This window comes from Cnephaeus nilssonii (genome assembly GCF_951640355.1).
Source record: "Cnephaeus nilssonii genome assembly, chromosome: 9".
NCBI lineage: Eukaryota > Metazoa > Chordata > Mammalia > Chiroptera > Vespertilionidae > Cnephaeus > Cnephaeus nilssonii.
Genome location: NC_137080.1, coordinates 5,515,261 through 5,534,543, shown reverse-complemented (window position 1 = coordinate 5,534,543; position 19,283 = coordinate 5,515,261). Strand labels below are relative to the sequence as shown.

At 45.5% G+C, this 19,283-nt stretch overlaps 1 protein-coding gene across 3 annotated transcripts in view; it reads left to right on the top strand.

Annotated features, from left to right (window-relative positions):
* ARID1B (AT-rich interaction domain 1B) overlaps nt 1–19,283 on the top strand; it is a 356,868-nt gene that overhangs the window by 45,485 nt on the left and 292,100 nt on the right. For all 3 annotated transcript variants that reach the window (XM_079780169.1, XM_079780170.1, XM_079780171.1), the window contains exon 2: nt 5,631–5,825. In XM_079780169.1, coding sequence (XP_079636295.1) covers nt 5,631–5,825 — 195 coding nt within the window. The remainder of the gene's footprint in view (nt 1–5,630; nt 5,826–19,283) is intronic.

Below are 19,283 nucleotides of genomic sequence, written 5' to 3'. Positions count from 1 at the left end.
TGTGTGCAGGGTAGTAGGGGGTGGGGTAAGGGTGTGGACGCATCCACTCTGGATGCAAAGCCCATGCTTTTCCCCAAGACCACGCGGTCTCCTTCAGAATTAGAATTCCTGTAGCTGTGGACAAGTTTGGGTAAGTCGCATCCCTGCCCCACTCGAGAGACTATTAGGGTTGGAACAGATAGAATTCTTCAAGCTTTTGTTTAAAGCTTATTGACCTATTATCTTCCAGAAAGACTTTTACCTACTGGTTCAAATACTCATTTACTTACATTGGGTTTCATGATTTTTGTCATTTTATAGGTATGAAACATTACTTCAGAAGTTCTCTTTAATGCTAAGAGAGAACATTTTCCCAAATAACGACTCAGGGAAAGTTTCTTTCTCAGCTCTTGCTCAGTCTAGACATATGCGATTGTAGATCAAAACCACGTGATGGACCTGCTTTCTGTGGGTTTTGTAATGCCTTGTCTTCAGTGTATGCTCTAAGGCAGCGGTTCTCAACCTTTCGAATGCCGCGACCCTTTAATACTCTACAGCAGCGGTTCTCAACCTGTGGGTCACGACCCACAGGTTGAGAACCGCTAGCAGGGTCGCCTAAGACCATCGGAAAACACAGATATTTACATTACGATTAATAACAGTAGCAAAATTACAGTTATGAAGTAGCAACGAAAATAATTTTATGGTTGGGGGTCACCACAACCTGAGGAACTGTATTAAAGGGTCGCGGCATTCGAAAGGTTGAGAACCACTGCTCTAAGGAGTCGGGCTAAAAAAAATTGTGAAATAGTATACGCATAAAGAAACTACTAACAAACTATCTCCTTAACTCAATATTTTGGAGTAAATACAGTTATACAGATATCTTTATTATAAAAACAGGTGTAGGCATACTCCAAAGGAGTGGTAATGAAGGAGTATTTAAGTATAAAAAGCATCAAGTTTAGCTAAAGTATACTAAAATTGAATTGTTTTTTCACTTGAATAATCTTTAAAAGGTTAGCTGGATTCCCAGGCTAGCCTCTGAAAACCTTTTAAACCTAGAATACAGCCTAAATGTGCTGCCTGCTATGTCTAGACTCTATATTCCAGTCCATACTTGGAAAGTCTGCATTGTCCTCCTCCTCCTCCAATAGACCCAGGGCTGGGGAACCTGAGGCTTTTGGAGGCTAGAGCAGCAGTGGCAGCTTCCGAAGGGAGATCCAGGAAAGGGTGTGTGCGTGTGTGTGAGATGTATAACTCATACATACATGTGTGTGATGTGTAACCTATAACTCATGTGTGTGTGTGTGAGAGTGTGTGAGATGTGTAACTCATGCATACATGTGTGTGGGTGTGTGTATTGTGTATAACTCATACTACAGGCATGTGTGATATGTGTAACCTATAGTCATGTTAAGTGCTCTTTGAAAATGGGTGATTTGTATTGTAGCCTTCAAAGTACTTGGTTGTTTTTTTTACATAATTGAAGCTTGGGTTACTGCAGTTGTAGAATGATATCTAGAAAGGAAAACCATCTATACTAATAAAAGGGTAATATGCTAATTAGACTGGGAGACCTTCCGGACAAAGCCATGGTGGTGGGGCCGAGGCAGAGGTGGTTAGGAGTGATCAGGCCAGCAGGGGAGGGCAGTTGGGGGCGAGCAGGCCGGCAGAAGGGGCAGTTGGGTGCAATCAGTCCGGCAGGGGAGGGCAGTTGGAGGCGAGCAGGATGGCGGCGGGGGGGGGGGGGGCAGTTAGGGGTGATCAGGCTGGAAGGGGGGGCAATTAGGGTTGATCAGGCCAGCAGGCAGAGTGGTTAGGGGTGATCAGGCAGGCAGGCAGGTAAGTGGTTAGGAGCCAGCAGTCCCGGATTGTGAGAGGGATGTCTGACTGCCGGTTGGATCGGGCCTAAACTGGCAGTTGGACATCCCCCAAGGGGTCCCAGATTGGAGAGGGTGCAGGCCAGGCCGAGGGACAACCCCGCCCCCCTGTGCACGAATTTCATGCACCGGGCCACTAGTGTATGGCATAATACGTTGAGAAGTATTTGAAGACATTCTTGATGTGGGCGATCTCTCTGATACAATGTAAATTGTGAGAAATGAAAATGGAGATGCTCTGGAATATATCAACAGAAGGGCAGGTGATAGAAATAGAAAATTGTTTTGGGCTAGATGTGAATATGAGGAGCGACTTGGCCTTCATGTGTTTTGGAAAAGTCTTAGGTTTGGTTTGGTCTTTGGTTTCTTTCGGAGATACTTGTAAAAGGCAGGGCTTGAGACCCTGCAGTAGCACATCTTCAATGTTAGAAATAGCAAGAGTACCAGCGGGATGGATTTGGATTGTGGGTGAATGTTTAATAATAGGCCAAAGAAGAGAAGGTTAAAATGCAATAATTTGCATTGGATACGTATCTGTTTTCACATCTGAAGTCTCACTGAAAGGCAGTTGATGCATTTGGAGAGGTGCAGATAATCTGTGTATTTCATGCTTCCGATTTGGAGAAATCTCAGCGTTAAGCTAACGTTTTTGACATGGGTGCAAATTAGTTGAGTTGTAAGTAGGACTGTGAGAGTTCATGGCAGTGAAGAAACAGCCCTTACAGAAACAGTTTTAGTCACTGATGAGATGAATTTGCTGCACTGTTATCTATAGCATTAAAATATAGACATGCTAATCATTTTCCAATTAAAATTTCTGCTTTAATTATGCCAGTATTGGTTGTGTACTGTTTAAAGTGAAGTAAACAGACCTTCCAAGCTCTGGCCTGGGTAATCCAGACTGACTGTGAAGATAGGGCTGCCTCAGGGCCCGTATTGGGAATTCGCCTTGAATCAGATTGATGGAGCCTCTCTGTAGGCCTTCACTCACTGCAGATTCTGAAGCACCAGCTCAGCCTTCGTTTTCACACTTCCATCGAAAGTTTTATTTTACCTTTTGCAACTAAGTGTGGAAAATAATTACATTTTGCTGTTTTAGGCATAAATTCTAACTAATTTAAATCATTCTGGCAAAACTTAATTCTTAGTCCTTCTGTTTTAGTTTTATTACCACATATCTGTCAACATATGTGTTTATGTTGAATTGTGAAGTCAGCACACGTGTAACATCAGTGTATTGTTTGAGCAATTTCTGTCATTGTTATGTGCACAGTTTTTCTTGACTGGTAAAAGTAACACAGATAGAACTCCATGAAACTGAAGTTTGAGAACTCTTTGGCCTACACATATTTTCGTTCAGGTAGATCAGTTCCTGGCAAGTTCCCATGATCCCTCAGGACTGAGCTCAGGTGTTCCTTCTGGGAAGGCTTGAAGGTGCTCCTTGCCCAGGGCCTCGTGTGCCCAGTCAGGTCGTCCCCTGCGTGGGCGGCACCGTGATCTTTGTCCAGCCCCTCTCGTTAGTGATGCCTCACTTCTCAGCCTCTGACACTCCCTTTTATGCTCCAGTGCCTGGCACAGTGCAGTCCTGTGTGGTGAATGAACACCAGGGTAACCCTCAGAAGGAAGAAGGGCAAAAATCGATGCAGCCTTGGGTGGGGTGTAGGTGGGAGGCAGGCCTGGCAGCTTCCTCAACTTGGGTTTGAGGTGTGCAGTCCCGACTCCCCTTTCTTGCCTCCCCTTCGTGCCTCAGTTCATAGTCTTTCAGTTTCTGCCCTCACCTCTGTGATGAGACAGGCCTTGCCAAGGTCAGCAATGGCCTCCTAGTCACCAGGACAGCGAAAGCTTCAGCCCTCACCTGGTGGGCACCTGGGCTGCATTTGCCATGCCTGTTCTGTTGCTACACATGCTCCCTTCTCTTGCTCTCTAGAATTCTAACTGCATTTTCTGACTATTCTTTTGGTCTCTCTGTCGGCTTCGGCCTCCCTCCCCCCCTCTCCCTTAATTGGGGATATTTTCTAGAATTTTGACTTCCACCTATTTTTCTGTTTTCATATATTCTTCCTGGATAAAATTCTTGTTTCACATGATTCCTGTCAATTAATTCATCTACTATTTATTGAGCATTTACTATGTGCCAAGTGCACTGTCTGACTTCTGTCCTGGAGATATAATAGTGAGTAAAACAAAAGATCGCTGCCCTCCAGGCCCATCTGTCCTCTGTATGCAGAGTGCCCTGCTTACTGCTGTAGGCCAGACCTGACCACCAGGGTGGAAACTCATTGGGTCTCTTCCTTCTGGTATTTTCTCCTGGATTTCCAGTGGGAACCTCACATTTAATCTGTAGAATCCTGAAGGGTCCCACTTCCTGGGGGTGTTGATCTGCTTCTGCCCCGCGTGCTGTCCCAGATGGTGTCTCAGCGTCTGTGAAGCCCCTTGCTCCGGGCTTCCACCACTCCGTCTCCGAGGTGCGCTGCTCTCCGGGCCTGTCACTTGAATCTGGGCTTGTTTCTTCCGCTGCTGCTACCAGGTCAGGACCTCAGCTCACCCGCCTGCTGTGGCCACCACCCGGGCTCCGGCCACGCCCCAGACCCGCCTTCTGAGAGGCAGATGTGACTGTAGCTCTGTTTATCCCCCAGGTACAATCTGAAGCCTTTAAAATAACATAAGGCTCACCTTGTACGTACTGGCTGCTGCCTGCTTCCGCTTCTCTGCAAATTCCTGCTCCATTTGGGTCTAAACGGCCTGTTCCTCATACACACCAGGTAGCTCCTCTCCCCTGAGCCTGTTTGTGCTGTTTCTCTGCTGTGTGGTATTCCACGCCCTGCCCCTCCCCACCGTGAACCTGGATTTCTCCTATTCTCCTGCTAATCCTCAAACCTTCCTGAGAGCGTTTCCATGAACTCAGTGTGAACATGGAGTCGGGCCCACAGTAGGGAGCAGTGTAGGGTTTTGGAAGGAAGGAGTGACCGGCCTGCTGGGTGAACGCTGCAGGCCCTGTAGCACTGTGGGGAGGGACTTCCCCACCCCTGCCTGGCTCCGTTGCGGCTCTGGGATCTGGAAGGCCAGGCTGAGGCTCCGGTTCTGGCTCTCCCGCATGGCCTTGGCCCCGAGGCCCTTGGCTGACTCACCAAGACAAGAATAAACGTAGAGTCGAGTTTTGAACTGGTTGTGTTTGGTACGATGCTGACTTGCAGAGGAAGGTGGCTTGTGACTCATAGTCCTGGTGCTTGTTCATGCACACTAGTGATCGCTGAGAATGTTTACCCTAGACTTCTGTATTATTTAAAATCCTTTCACTTTCTAATGAGCACTCAGATGCATTAATGTTTGATAAGGACTTGCAGACTCAGGTCTAAAATAGAGTAGTTCTAAGAATACTTTGAAGTCAGAAAGTGTTCCTAACCGCTCAGTGGGCCTTGCCTTTATTACTAGTAAGTTAAGAGGAGCTGGGTGAGACTCACTCCCACACGCATAACAGGATTTCAGATGCAAACGTCTCTCTCTGCTTAGGATGCACGTCTTCCCTTATGTTTACCTCTGGCTCCTCTTAGTTGTTAAAACCTTCCGAAAGGTAGAAACATACAACGTCTTGTGTCCATGGAGGTGTTTTCCTTCGTGCTTTTCTGGGTTTTCATTCGTCAGGTCATTGTTTTTAATATCTTTTAAAGGGTAGTTGTGTTTTTAATGTATGTGTCATCATGACAAACTTTCTGCCTTTGTAACAAATAGTGACTTAGTAAGCTTACTTCTTCACTTGTTCTTTCACAGGGCAGCCCGATGGATCCCATGGTGATGAAGAGGCCTCAGTTGTATGGGATGGGCAGTAACCCTCATTCTCAGCCTCAGCAGAGCAGCCCTTACCCTGGAGGTTCCTACGGCCCCCCAGGCCCACAGCGGTATCCTATCGGCATCCAGGGGCGGACCCCAGGGGCCATGGGAGGAATGCAGTATCCACAGCAGCAGGTTTGTGCCTCTTGTTACTCGCCCACCCCTCCTCTCATTGGGGATAGGTCTGTCTTGTCTTTACTGTCCGCCTAAGGTTGGTATTGGGAAAATTAGGGGGCATGTCACTGATTTTCTGCTCTCTTCAATTTTCATAGTTTTTTTTTTTTTAAATAATCACAGGTACAACCCTCCTCTTCCCCCCATTTCTTTTAAAGAAGGAAGAGTGAGCTTCTTAGAACACAGTTTGATAGAAGGCCAGTGTTGCCAGCTGTCTTTGAAAGATGTACCCTGTCATCATTTTGCAGCAAATTATATAGATCTTAGCCCTGAAGTGAACTTGGCTTTCCAACATTTCTGGTGTCAGACTGTCAGAGTTTGAGCTGTGAATAGACTTCCTAAGGCGAAGTTTTAAGTTATTTAAAGGTCCTTCTCATGAAGATAGCATCAACTTAAAAAAATTTTTTTTAGCCTCCCCAAAAGTTATTTTACTTTTATGTCTTCCGTTCCTTTAGAAACAGGTTTCTGTATTTCATGTAAGAGGATTTGATGTGTATCTGTTCTCTTAGATTTTCACGGGTTTTCTGTTTTTACTTCAAACAAACAGAAAAGACTTTTCCCGTTCTCAGGACCCAGTATTTTTCTCTAGAATCAAACAGTTGGAGTTGCCTTAAGTGACCATGAGCCTGATAGCAGTAGTAACCCCGTCTCCGGACGCTGGAGAGTGAACCCTGTATGTTGCCCGAGGAGGCAGGAGATCTGGGAAGGGTGAGTGAGACTTGGCAGGGGAGCTGGTCACTAGGAACCCCAGGAAGGCTGATTATAAGCCCCACTCGGTGCCGTGAGCCCCGGGTGCTTCGGGCTGCAGCCTCCACGGAGGGTTTCCGTGGCGCTGCCACAGCCCACTCCGGGGCTTCCCAGCCCTTCTCTCAGGAGGTGCTTCCTGACGTTGGACAGAAACCCTTTGTGGAAATAACACGTTCTCTCCAAAGTGGATCGGAGAATGTACATCCTCTCCACGTGCTGCATTGAAAGTCCCGGTTCAGGTGCCCCTGAGCTTTTCTCTCAGAGGCCGAGGGTGTCTTTCCTCTCTGCCTGGGCTCCTCCACGCCATGCTCTTCCTTCCCGCGGCTGTAGGGAGGGAGAGACAAGTAGCTCGGCCTCGGAATCCCGCTCTGGTTCCGAACGCGCCTCTGCTGCCGCCTCTGTCACCTCGGAAGCCCTCACCCTGCGGGTTCCGGATGGGCCGCTCCGGAGTCTAGCAGGCAGGTGCATACTTCATTGTACTCTAAACTTTTCCACGTTATCCTCTCTCCCAGCAGTACCTCGCTACCTAGGTACAGACCTTTAATGAGGTTGCTGATGTGGGAGGGAGGTGGTTTGTAAGGATTGGAAAGTGAGGCGAGCGGCTGCTGAGGCCCTCATTCTGCCCTGGCGACTTCCCTGGGCGCTGATGGTTCACGGGATGCTCTGGCCACAGGGAGACAGAGGCAGAAAGCTAGTGAGAAGGAGCAGGACCTTAAACAAAAAAATCCAAAAAAACCCAGCAGCAGGACCATGGAGAGGGGCGATGCTGGTCACTCCTGCCTTGCACCTTCCTCCCCGCTGCTTTCCTGATGTGACATTGGAGAGTCATTTCGAAAGGGGCTGTTCCTGGCAAGCTGCTGGCTGCTCCTTTCTCTTTCTCTGAGTGAGTTCCAGTCTTCTTAGAAGTGTTTGCCGTTGGCTTAGTTTGTAGCACCAAAGCAGGAATCGAACAATTGGAGAAGGTGTGTGAAGAACGATTGCCTAGGAACGTGCTTAGCTCACATGTTACAGATACATAGAGTGGCCTCAGTGTTCTTAGCTTTTTTGTTTTATTTAATCCCTGTGGCTCTTACGTACTTGTGAAATCCAGTAACTATTGGATTTATTGGAAGGGACAATTTGATGAAGATTACCTACCAAGTATTTTAGCAAATGTTTAACTAAGATTTTAGATTAGGTATTTTACTGCTAACCCATAGAAATGCCTGATTCTAAACACAGATCATTCTGATGGTGAAAGGGAAGTAAAGTATCTGGTAGGAAGCAATGCTTTGGCTGGAAAATGTCAAACTTTCCTATTGAGTTCATCACGATGGAGGGTTCTAAAACCCTTTATTGCTTTTCATTAGTTATGATACATCCTTGAAATAACCTATTTTGTTTTGAAATCTAAAAGGCTAAATTAAACGTAACTGAATGCCTTTTTGAATGTGTGTAACATTTTAAAAGGGACGCACAGCTTTTATCATACATAGTAAGTTCATGTGGTCAGTCAGGTGTAGGTTTTGAAATGGGAAAAAAGTGGAGGTTTTGGTAAAGGTTATTAGAACACATTTATTTTGTTAGCTTTAGTCCGTGTTCTTTGGTGAGGAGTTCTCAGTGAATTGCTTTGTTTGAGTACTTATGAACGTGCCCACAAAGCCTGGCACAGTGATTGGCCGCTGGTCTTATTTGTCTTCTCCTCGAATTGATATAATTGTCTGAGCCTTGTTGTAGTCATGGCTGCTGGTGTTGTTCAGGAAACAAGCTGAAAGATAATGATGACATGGAGGTTTCAGTGCGTGGGCATCGCCACCTAGGCGTGACTCTGCTTTGGGTGGCCTCCAGAGCTTTCTGTGTTTGGTTTGTGAACCTCTGATGAGCTGAGTCCCGTTCATGTAATATTGCTCATGTATTTCTGCAAAGGGTCAAAATGCAGGAATGCAAGTTTGTAAATTGAGTGGCCCACTTACCAGCTGAGTGGTAAGTTGTGTTTGGCTCAGGGGTCACAGTTTGATTCCTGGCTGGCGTTCCGCCTCTGTGACAGGAATTGTAAATGCGTCTTCTGTCAGAGAGAACAGCCGCGCCTCTAGAGGTTAACATGGGGAGTAGCGCTGCTTGCTCTTCCTCTCTGAGGGTCAGAAGGAGCTGGCCACTCAGTGTGATTTTAGTATTAACCTGGCGAGTCTTGATTTGTATGGTGATAATTTTATTTTTGAAATAAACTCATGACTGGGTCTTTGAAGCATGACGTGATAATGGTACATCATTTTGGTGTTTATTAACTGGAACTAGATTTGTGGTCTTTCACTTGCTGATTCTCCCACATCATCAGGCAAATACATGACTAAACAGATTAGTTTTGCACGGTGCCCTGAAAACTAGCCTACTTGGGTTTTTATTGAGCTGCGAGGGGAAATGAATTCTCTGTGCCTCTGTGGGGAACGTCCTGCCCTCCCGCTCCTGGAATTCAAACCTGGATGGTCAACAGAAAGGGGTCCACTGGCTGATTTCCTCTCAGACAGGCTGCACAGAGCATGTGCAGCCTTTAAGGGGACATGGACTAGGTCCTGACTCTTTCTGAGGTATTCAGTTACTTAAAAAACCGTAGACAGCAAAATATCTTTTCCTGGATCAGGGACACGAGTGAACAAATGTTTGTTTCATTTTCCTTGTCCTTTGTGATCGTAAATGTATACATAGGCCTGTGTGGCTTGCTTTGAAAAAGATTTTTCATATAAACGAAATAGCGCCCAGGAGAAATAGGCTACAGAAACAAAGGTATATTTATTTGTGCCAGGCAGATTATGTCGTCTGAGATTTTTCTTGAGTTATCAAGGGTTATTGAGTCGATATTTTAACTGTCCTTACCTTGTTGCAGATGTTTGTATAATCTGATGCCTGTTGGCATTATAAAACCAGGGAAAGGAATGAGGGTAAGGTGAGAGATTTAAGTTCATGAGTGCTTTTATAATGGAAAATGATGACTTTTTTATTTTTTAAAAACACACCTGTATTGTGAAGACCTTTACAACTATAAGACCATGGAATATAATCATCATTTTGAAAGATAGTCTGGCAAAATGAAATAGACATTACTTATTTTTGTTTTAAAATAAAATGGAATTAAAATGAGTTTCTTTAAAAAAAAACTTAAAAATCAATAGGCATTTAAATTTGTGTCTTTAATTTATCTTCTGCACCCTTTGGATATGTCTGTTTTGCTGTGTGTATTTTGTGTAAAATATTTATTTTAGAACATAAGCATTTTATTTAGTGCCATCTTAACAGCCAAAACACTTCTTCCAATGCAAATATTTATTTGGGCAGCAGATGTTTCTAAAGGAGACAAACATTACAATTGTTTGGCTAAAATAAATGTGTGTTTTTTTTTTTTTTGAGGTTATTAAAGCCTAGCAGGTTATAGGATTCCCATCTGTGTTACTTTCATAATTAAAATTATATATATGTTTTGATATTGTTTGAACAATGTGTCTGAAAAGTAAGGATGAATGGGGAAGGGAAGACTGGTTAAAGATGTAAAAATTCTAAAGTCTTTTGACATGAAATGTTTGTGTAGATTCATTCTCTGAATCTCACATGTGAATTTAATAGCCAGGGTCTAATTTTCGTTTTCTCTAACAAGAGCTTAGACTTCCTGTTTTTAAGGAGCATGATTGAGTGTGATAGGATGAGCAAGGAAGGCTTGACAACATAACGAGAGGAATGGGCACCTCCTGTCTGTTTCACATTCAGATTTAATTTTTTGATAGTTTATGTTAAAGACTAGAGGCCCGGTGCACGAAATTCGTGCACTGGGGTGGGGGGTCCCTAAGCCCGGCCTGCGCCCTTTCACAGTCCAGGAGCCCTCGGGGAATGTCCGACTGATGGCACCCTCCACCACCACTGCGCTCGCCAGCCGTGAGCCCGGCTTCTGGCTGAGCGATGCTCTCCCTGTGGGAGTGCACTGACCACCAGGGGCCAGCTCCTGCATTGAGTGTCTGCCCCTTGGTGGTCAGTGCGCGTCATAGCGACTGGTCGTTCCACCGTTCAGTCGATTTGCATATTAGCCTTTTATTACATAGGATATCCACCTGTACCTGTATGCGCACGCATACAGCATATTAGTGACTGTGGTATTGTGGTGTAATGAAATGATCTGTATATGTATATAGATAATATATTAAGCATGTATTTTACCTGCGTAAGGATATACATGCACATAATCCTCTCTAATAAAATGGTAACATGCAAATTAACCATCACTCCGCTACATAAGCCACGCCCACCAGCCAAGCCACGCCCACCAGCCAATCAGGGCAGGTATGCAAATTAACCCCAATCCAAGATGGCTACAGCCACAGAGATCAAGGTTTCCCAGGTAACAGAGCAAGCCAAGCTTTCCATAGCCGTTGCAGGCCTAAGCCTCCACTCAAGATACAAAGTTTCAATTATAGAAGGTAAACAAATTCAAACAAATGGCAGCAGAACGGAGCTTGAGAGAGCAGGCCAGGGTTGCTGGCGGCAACAGGGGAAGCAAAGCTTTCCGCACACCCTGGCCGGGCTCACCCGCTTAAGGCTACAAACTTTCAATTGTAGAAGGTGAATTAACTGCCACAGAAATGGCTGCTGCCCCAGGCTACAAAGTTTCAATTGTAGAAGGAAAATAAATTCCAGATACCAGGGCCTCCCCTTGGGTTGCCAGGGGGCGTGGCCGGCCTGCAAACCACCACAGGCCCCTCGCTCAGGCCGCCCCACACCCCAAGGGAACCCCACCCTTATCTGTGACACCCTTCAGGGCAAACCAGCTGGCCCCCACCCATGCACCAGGCCTCTATCCTATCTAATAAAAGAGTAATATACAGATTGATCATCACTGCAACACACAATATAGCTGCCCCCATGTGGTCAACGATCCTGCCCCCATGTGGACACAAGATGGCCACTACAAGATGGCCAGCAGGAGAGGGCAGTTGGGAGGCACCCGGCCTGCAAGGGAGGGCAGTTGTGAGGGACCAGGCCTGCAAGGGAGGGCAGTTGGAGGTGATCAACCCTGCAGGAGAGGGCAGTTAGGGGTGACCAGGCTGGCAGAGGAGGGAAGTTGGGGGCAAACAGGCTGGCAGGGGAGCAGTTAAGCATCAACCAGGCTGGCAGCGGAGTGGTTAGGGGGTGATAAGGCTGGCAGGCAGAAGCAGTTAGGGGCAATCAGGAAGGCAGGCAGGTAAGCAGTTGGGATCCAGCTGTCCTGGATTGTGAGAGGGATGTCCGACTGCCCGTTTAGGCCCGATCCTGGTGGGATCGGGCCTAAACGGGCAGTCGGACATCCCTCCAGGAGTCCCAGATTGGAGAGGGTGCAGGCTGGGCTGAGGGACAACCCCCCACCGTGCACGAATTTCGTGCACCAGGCTTCTAGTAGATAAATAAAATGAAGGTAAACATGTTGGCCGGTAAAATAGTGAGTGCTATGAGATTTTGCTCACTGTTAATTTACAATGTTTTTATAGATGCATGTTCCCTCCTGCGAGACTTAGAGCCACGCTGCTTTGCTTGTACACCTGAAATGTTTGGAGTCCTTTCAGCAGATGCAGATTTTTATAAATAATGGCCTTTGTTGGCCACATTTTGTCTTGATTTCCTCAGTTGTTCTTCATCAGTGAACATGAAGGTATTTACAGTTTACCCACAAAGTACATTCACACCTCACATTTCTGCTTCCAAGTAGATAGCAGATGCTACTGTCTTTGATGCCAAAGTCCCTGTAGATGGAGTTTTGTACCAGGAAAATATTTTTGAAAAGATTTGTAGATATGGTAATTTTTATTTGCTCCTTAAAATTTAAATTTCTGGAATACTTAACAGGTTTTATTTACTTCTTATATTGTAGTTGGATTTAAACATTTTGAAGCATTCAATGTGACTTTTTTTGTAGAGTTGTAATAAAGGAGATCACATTTCAAGTTAAATTTATAAAGTCTAAAATCTTTATCCTTTTCCCTAAAAATTAGAAAAAGACCAGGTTTTATACTTGAAATCAGCTTAATGAGAAAATGTGAGATGATTTTTCTTTTAGTTTGAAAAGCTACTTTTATATCAGGAACTTTATGTATATTTTTAATCCTCACCCGAGGAAATTTTTCCCATTGATTTCTAGAGTTGGAAAGGAGGGAGAAGAGGCAGAGAGAAACATTGATATGAGAGAGACACATCAATTGGTTGCCTCCCGTATGCACACTGACCAGGGTGGGGCACCTGCAACTGAGGTCCGTGCCCTTAATCCGGGAATTACACCCGAGACCCTTCGATCCACAGGCCGATGCTCTAACCACCGAGCCAAACCAGCCAGAGCTATTTTTTATCTGAACATTTACATTGTTGTAGGTATTCTAGATTATATTCAGTGTATAGTGCTTATTCTCTGCTGGTAGCTTATACTAGTGCTCTTTGTTTTTATTTACTTATGAATTCTATGTATTTTACATATATAGACTTGAAATCTAAAATGTCTGCTAAGCTTTTCTGTTATTTTTATTTTTGAGATGTAAATTCCAAGTATGTTTTAGTATGAAATGATTTATTTTAAGTAAAATTGGTTTATTTGCTTTCACCAAAGAAAAAAGTATATTGATGTTAACATTTAAACAATTAAAGTAAAGCTAACAGTTTATATCAATAAAAAAAAACCATCCATATTCCTTTAATGCTCCTTTAATAAAACCACCAAAGTCCCAGAAGTTAAATTGAAAGTTCAAGTGACAAAATGGTGTATCTTAGGCCAGTGGTTGTCAAGCTTTGCTGAATGTTATGGCGCTTTAAAAACTCCAGGATGGATGTTCATATCAAGGCATCTGCATGTAAATGCCTCCCTCTGTCTTCCTGTGAGCCCACAGGTGACTCCCTGTGCAGTCTGGGTTAACAACCAGGGGTCAGATAGGCCAATAAGTAAGGACAGGAGCAGGTTCCTAACCAGCAGATTCCTAACCAGCATTCACTGGCTGGCGCTCCTGCTGGGCCCGCCCCAGTGAGCCAGAAACTCACCCCTGCCCTAACAGGATGAAATGTGCCCAGAACCAGGAGTTGGACCGTTTAGTCCTTGCCAGTGAATGCTTAATCTGTGTGCGAGAGTGGAAGAATCTGGACCTCCCTGGGCTCATCTGCAGCGGAGGGAAATGGACTACAAGGTCTCCGCGCTTGGATTTTTCTCTTTAAAATAATAGTAAGTTAATGTTTCTTCATTTCAGTTTTAACTTTCTGTTTTGTTAATCCTCACCGAGGAGATTTCTTTCATTGACTTTTTTTCAGAGAGACTGGAAGGGAGGGGGAGTGGAAAGAGAGAGAGAGAGAGAGAGAGAGAGAGAGAGAGAGAGAGAGAAAGAGAGAGAGAGAGAGAGAGAGAGAGAGAGAGAGATGAGAGACACACATTGATTGGGGAGAGAGAGGGGGAGGAGATTGAGAGAAAAATTGATTGGTTGCCCTGCACTCAGGACATCGAATCTGCAACCCAGGCACTCACCCCTGGGTTGTGCTGGCCAGTGCACCAAAGGGTCGCAGGGCCGGAAATCGAACCTGCGACCCTTTGGTGCACTGGCCAGCACTCGAACCACGGAGCCACGCCAGCCAGGGCTCATTTCAGCTTTAGATTTTAGTCTTCTAGACCGCAGGGACTTGGTTTTGCCCTGCTGTGGTCCATCTAGAACAGTACCTGGCACTTCACAGACATTTCCAAACAAGTGAAGGGAAGGACTTGCAGACTCGGAGATGGCCAGTGACCTCTGGCGCCCACGCAGAAAGGCCCGCGTTTTAGTGGCGGATCTGCCACCTGTGCTGGCCGCGAGGGGCCCTCCTCCACTGCTGTCACCGTGTCCGGTTGAACTCAGGTGGTGCTGGCGCTGGCTCCTGGCTCCTGGCTCCTCCTCGGATCTGCTAGAAGCTGCTGACAGCCACTTGGCCGTACTCCTAACCCTGCTTTTAGATTCCTAAGGAATTTCTGGTGAGAGACAGTTGTTGCATATTTCACCTGTGTAGGGTTGTGTGTAGGGCTAGCGGCCTGTGATCCTTCTCTGATACTAACCCCATTGAATAGCTGGAGACAGCTGCCACTTTACTTCATGCCTGGCCCTCTGAATTCTCTCCTATTGGGTGTAATGCCCTAAGCAGGGAGGTGAGCAAAGTTCTAGACCATAGCTGGATCGGATTTGGTGTAAGGGTGATACGAATTCAGATCTTCGTCCTAATCCTGGTCCTTTGACGGTGCTCACTGAGGTTAGGAAAATGGTTAGGACGCCGGTTATAGAAAACAGATGTTTTTCCGGTAGAAATTCACTGCTTTACGAGAGAATTCCTTCCCGGTGGAACAGAGCTCTGCCGTGGGTGGGGGGAGGGGGCTGTGAAATGGGCCCACGGCCTCTGGTGTGGACATGTATTATATCCACACTTACACTGGAATTGTGTAAAGGCTGGTGTTTATTTATGGAAAACCAGCCTCAAACATGACATTTTAGTTCTCTGTGAGTGAAATTGGTTAAGTTTAACCCACTCTTCTTAGCCGAGACTTTCACTGCTTTATGGGGCCCAAGCACTCTGGAGCTTAGCTGTCAGCAGGGTGTGGTGTAGAGCAGGCTCGCTCGGGCACTGCCTTCCTGTACTGTCGCTTGTTTCCAGAGTGGAGGTCATGGCTGCGCCTAGCATGAAAGTGCACCTACGAGGAGAGAAATGAGCTTTAGATTGAATGAGAAGGATATTCCTACGTGTTTAGTCCAGTTGAAGATACATGGTAGATCAGTAATTTTTACTTTTAAGGAACCACAGGAGTTCAGTGCCTCAGCACAGAAGTTGCCTCATTCTCCTCCTCCTCGTCATCATTGTCACCATCTTCCGAGGCCCATTTTCTTATTTGTGAACTATGAGAGGTCAGCAGGTGATGATAATAACAATTGTGGGGCCAGGTACTTGCCACACTTCTGTTTGAAACAGATCTTCATTTTATGAATAATAATAATTGCTTATTATTCATAATTCATTATTATGAATAATAATAATTGCTTATTCTGTGTCAGGCACTGTCTTCCTTTGCAGGAAGACAGTGCCTTTTTTGGGTCCTCACGCTGGCCTCTGAAGTAGGTGTTAGGATCCTTAATTTATAGACGAGGGAACTGCCCTCCCCTGCCAGCCTGGTTACCCCCAACTGCCCTCCCCTGCAGGCCTGGTCACCCCCCAACTGCCCTCCCCTGCAGGCCTGGTCACCCCTAACTGCCCTCCCCTGCCAGCCTCATTGCCCGTAACTGCTTTCCCCTGCTGGACTTGTTCCCCCCCCCCCTCAACTGCCCTCCCCTGTAGGCCTGGGTCCCCCCAAACTGCCCTCCATTGCAGGCCTGGTCCCTCCCAACTGTCCTCCCCTGCTGGCCATCTTGTGGCAGCCATCTTGTATCCACATGGGGGCAGCCATCTTGTGTGTTGGAGTGACAGTCAATTTGCATATTACTCTTTTATTAGATAGGATATGGATAGACCACGTTTTGTGTGTCCATTCATCTGTTGATGGACATTGGGGTTGTTTCCACTTTTTAGCTAATGTGGATGGTACTGTTATCAACATTTGTGTACAGTTTGTTCAAATGCCTGTATTCAGTTCTTTTGGGTGTATTATACCAGGAGTGGAATTGCTAAGTCATGGTAATTCTGTGTTTCCACTCTTTAAGGACTGCCAAACTGTTTTCCACAGCTGATGTACCATTTGATACTAGAATCATAGGATTTTAACTCTGGTCTGGTAACAGATTCTGCTCAGTGCCAGGGTGTCCTGCTAAACCCATTACATGTGTCATCTCGTGTAATTCTCACCAAATCCCTGCCAGTGGGAAGACAGAGTAGTTAGGGAGCTTGCCAAGGTCCCCCAAGCAGGAGTAGAGAATTGTGTTCTTCCTTTAGGTGAGTGTTAAGGACCACCCAGCCCAGCGTTTCTCAGGGTGCCACTCGGCCCGCTGTTGGGCAGGATCCTTAACTAACACTGAATCACAGAGCAAGGATTCTAACACAGCACCATCCCTCTACCTTCTTGTCACCTTCTGAAGTACAGGCCTCAGCCTGAGAGCCTTGGGCAGGCATGTGTCCCAGTTACCTGTAATCATGCTTATTGCCTCAGAGAAGTTGCTTCCGTGTTCTCTTTGGTATGGCAGGTAATACTGATTTCCTATGTGTAGTAGTAAATACAGAGTTTTCTTTTAAAATAACATTATGTGAAAGTGATGCACTTTAAAGAAAACCATACTGTAAGTTGAGTTTCCTCACTTCTAGTCTAACTCGGCACACATACCTTGAATGTCTGCCATGTGCTCTCCACTGCACTAGTCACTGGGGATACGGAGATGACAATAACCAGGTCTTTGTTGCCAGGATGCTCTGCAAATAGACAAGTTGAGTGTATGAAGTGAGTGCAGGTACTAATGTTCACCCTGGTGCTAAGGCAACGCGGAGGGACCCTTTCCTGGGTGGGGCAGGAAGGGGAAAGTGAGGGAGGTGTTAGACTATATGGTGAATGCAGGCAGATTCTAATTATAGCTGCTCCCTACTGAATTTTAAAAATGGGTATTTTAGGTTTATATAAATACCATTATCTCATGCATCGATTTGATCTGCTGTTGTTTTAGATTATTGACTTTAGAGAATGTTATTGAGATCTTTAATGGTTTATCGCTGTAGAGAGCTCATGGGATTGCATGGGCGATGGTGTGCTGCCGATGTGCAGGGCGCGCTCTGGGGGCAGCCACGGGTGGAATAGGGACCTCAGACCTGGTCTTGGAGCGAGGAGTCCTGGGTCCGAGAGAAGAAAGTGGGGTGCTTTTCAGTTCAAGTGTACTTGAAAGGTTTTTTTGGGTGAATTTTACAGATGTGTTCCCATTTTAAGTTTGCACAAGCATAGAATCTAACTTTTCTTTTTCTTCTTGCGCCTCCCAATTTTCCTTTCATCTTTGCCCATTGTGGTGCTTTGATGGTCAGTTCAGAAAGCAGCAGGGCTCCTGCTTGAAGACTGGCTGATCTCATGTGATTCTTAAGAGGAGAAACTGTCTCCATAACGAGGCTTCCAGAATGGAAAAAAATTACTAATCCAGAGGGGTCAGAGATGGTGTGTGTGTAAACATTGTTTTAATAAGTAGACCTTTTAAAAATGGCCTATGATTTCTATTAATCTTATTTTCTTCCACCTCAGAGATTATGCAAAGCTGTGCTCATACAATTATACCACCTCCGTGGCAGTTACATTTACACCTAAAGCATGAATATTTGCCTTTGTAGTCTGCATGGCTCAGGAGTTTTGCTTTTGGAAATAGGAACCTGCCAAAAATCTAAAGTGATATTCAGGAAATATAACCAACACTCTGAACTTTATTCTGGCGTGTTTAGGTGAATGATGATATGGGAATGTGTATAAAGAAGTTAAATTTTGAATAAAAATTTAAACTTTATTTTCCTCCTTAAATAAGCTTACTAGTTGACTTTTATGTTTTTCTCTGTCCTCTGCTTTTATGAATAGTAATGTAAAATGCTGCACCTCTTACCACTTCTTCTGATTATTGGCAGTTTTATCTCTTATCATTGCCCCTGACAACATATTTCAGGGCATCTTTTCTTGTTATATAAAGTTGCATACATTTGCTACACATCTTTCAAAATTCAAAGCAAAAAGGCAATAGAGTTCTTGCTTCTGTTAATCAGATCTACTAAATTCACTGTATGTAAGATTTTCTCTTCCTTCATGGTTTTCCTCCTTCCATTATTTCATTTTTGAAGCATTTTTATTAGTATTCATTACATTGTTCTTACATTAATGGCTAATGTAAGACTGGCATTATATGATTATTACAAATTAGTTATCTGGAGCCACTCATGAGTCAAGTCAAATGATTTCTCTTAAAGGTGAAGAGGTGAAGGCTGACTTACCCTATATAATAAAAGGGTAATATGCAAATTGACCCTAACGGCGGAACGACCGGTTGCTATGATGCACACTGACCATCAGTGGGCAGATGCTCAATGCAGGAGCTGCCCCCGGTGGTCAGTGCACTCCCACAGGGGGAGCTCCGCTCAGCCAGAAGCCAGGCTGACTGCTGTGAGCACAGAGGCAGTGGTGGGAGCCTCTCCCGCCTCCTCGGCAGCGCTAAGGATGTCCAACAGATGGCTTAGGCCCGCTCCCCTAAGCCGGCAGGTGGACATCCCCCGAGGGCTCCCGGGCTGCCAGAGGGATGTCTGACTGCCAGCTTAGGCCCAATCCCCCGGGGAGTACCCAGCCTCTAGTTCTAATTCTAATGAGAAAGGAAGATTGCAAATTCTAGTGAACCTGCCGTTTGTAAAACTGAATGTGAATTTATGTTTTGATTGCGTTGTCAAGTATAATGCTTAAACACCCCATACAGGCAATGTACGATTGTAATATCCAGCAAAGTAACCAGAGGGTCATGTTTAAAAGGTCACCAGTGTTACTGTTAGCAAACTTTCCCTGCCATTGCTGTTCCACTTGCTTAGTTCGGCTCTGGTGCTTGGACCACCGGGTCCGTCTGGCCAACAGTCTCTTCTGATGAGTGTTTATCTTATTTATTGTGAAGGGTCCTCCTTCTTTCTCTCTAAGGCTGTGTGCTGTCAGGTAGTGTCAGACGTGGTGGTGTGGACCCGTGGCGGCAGGGAGGGTCTGCAGTGGGCGCC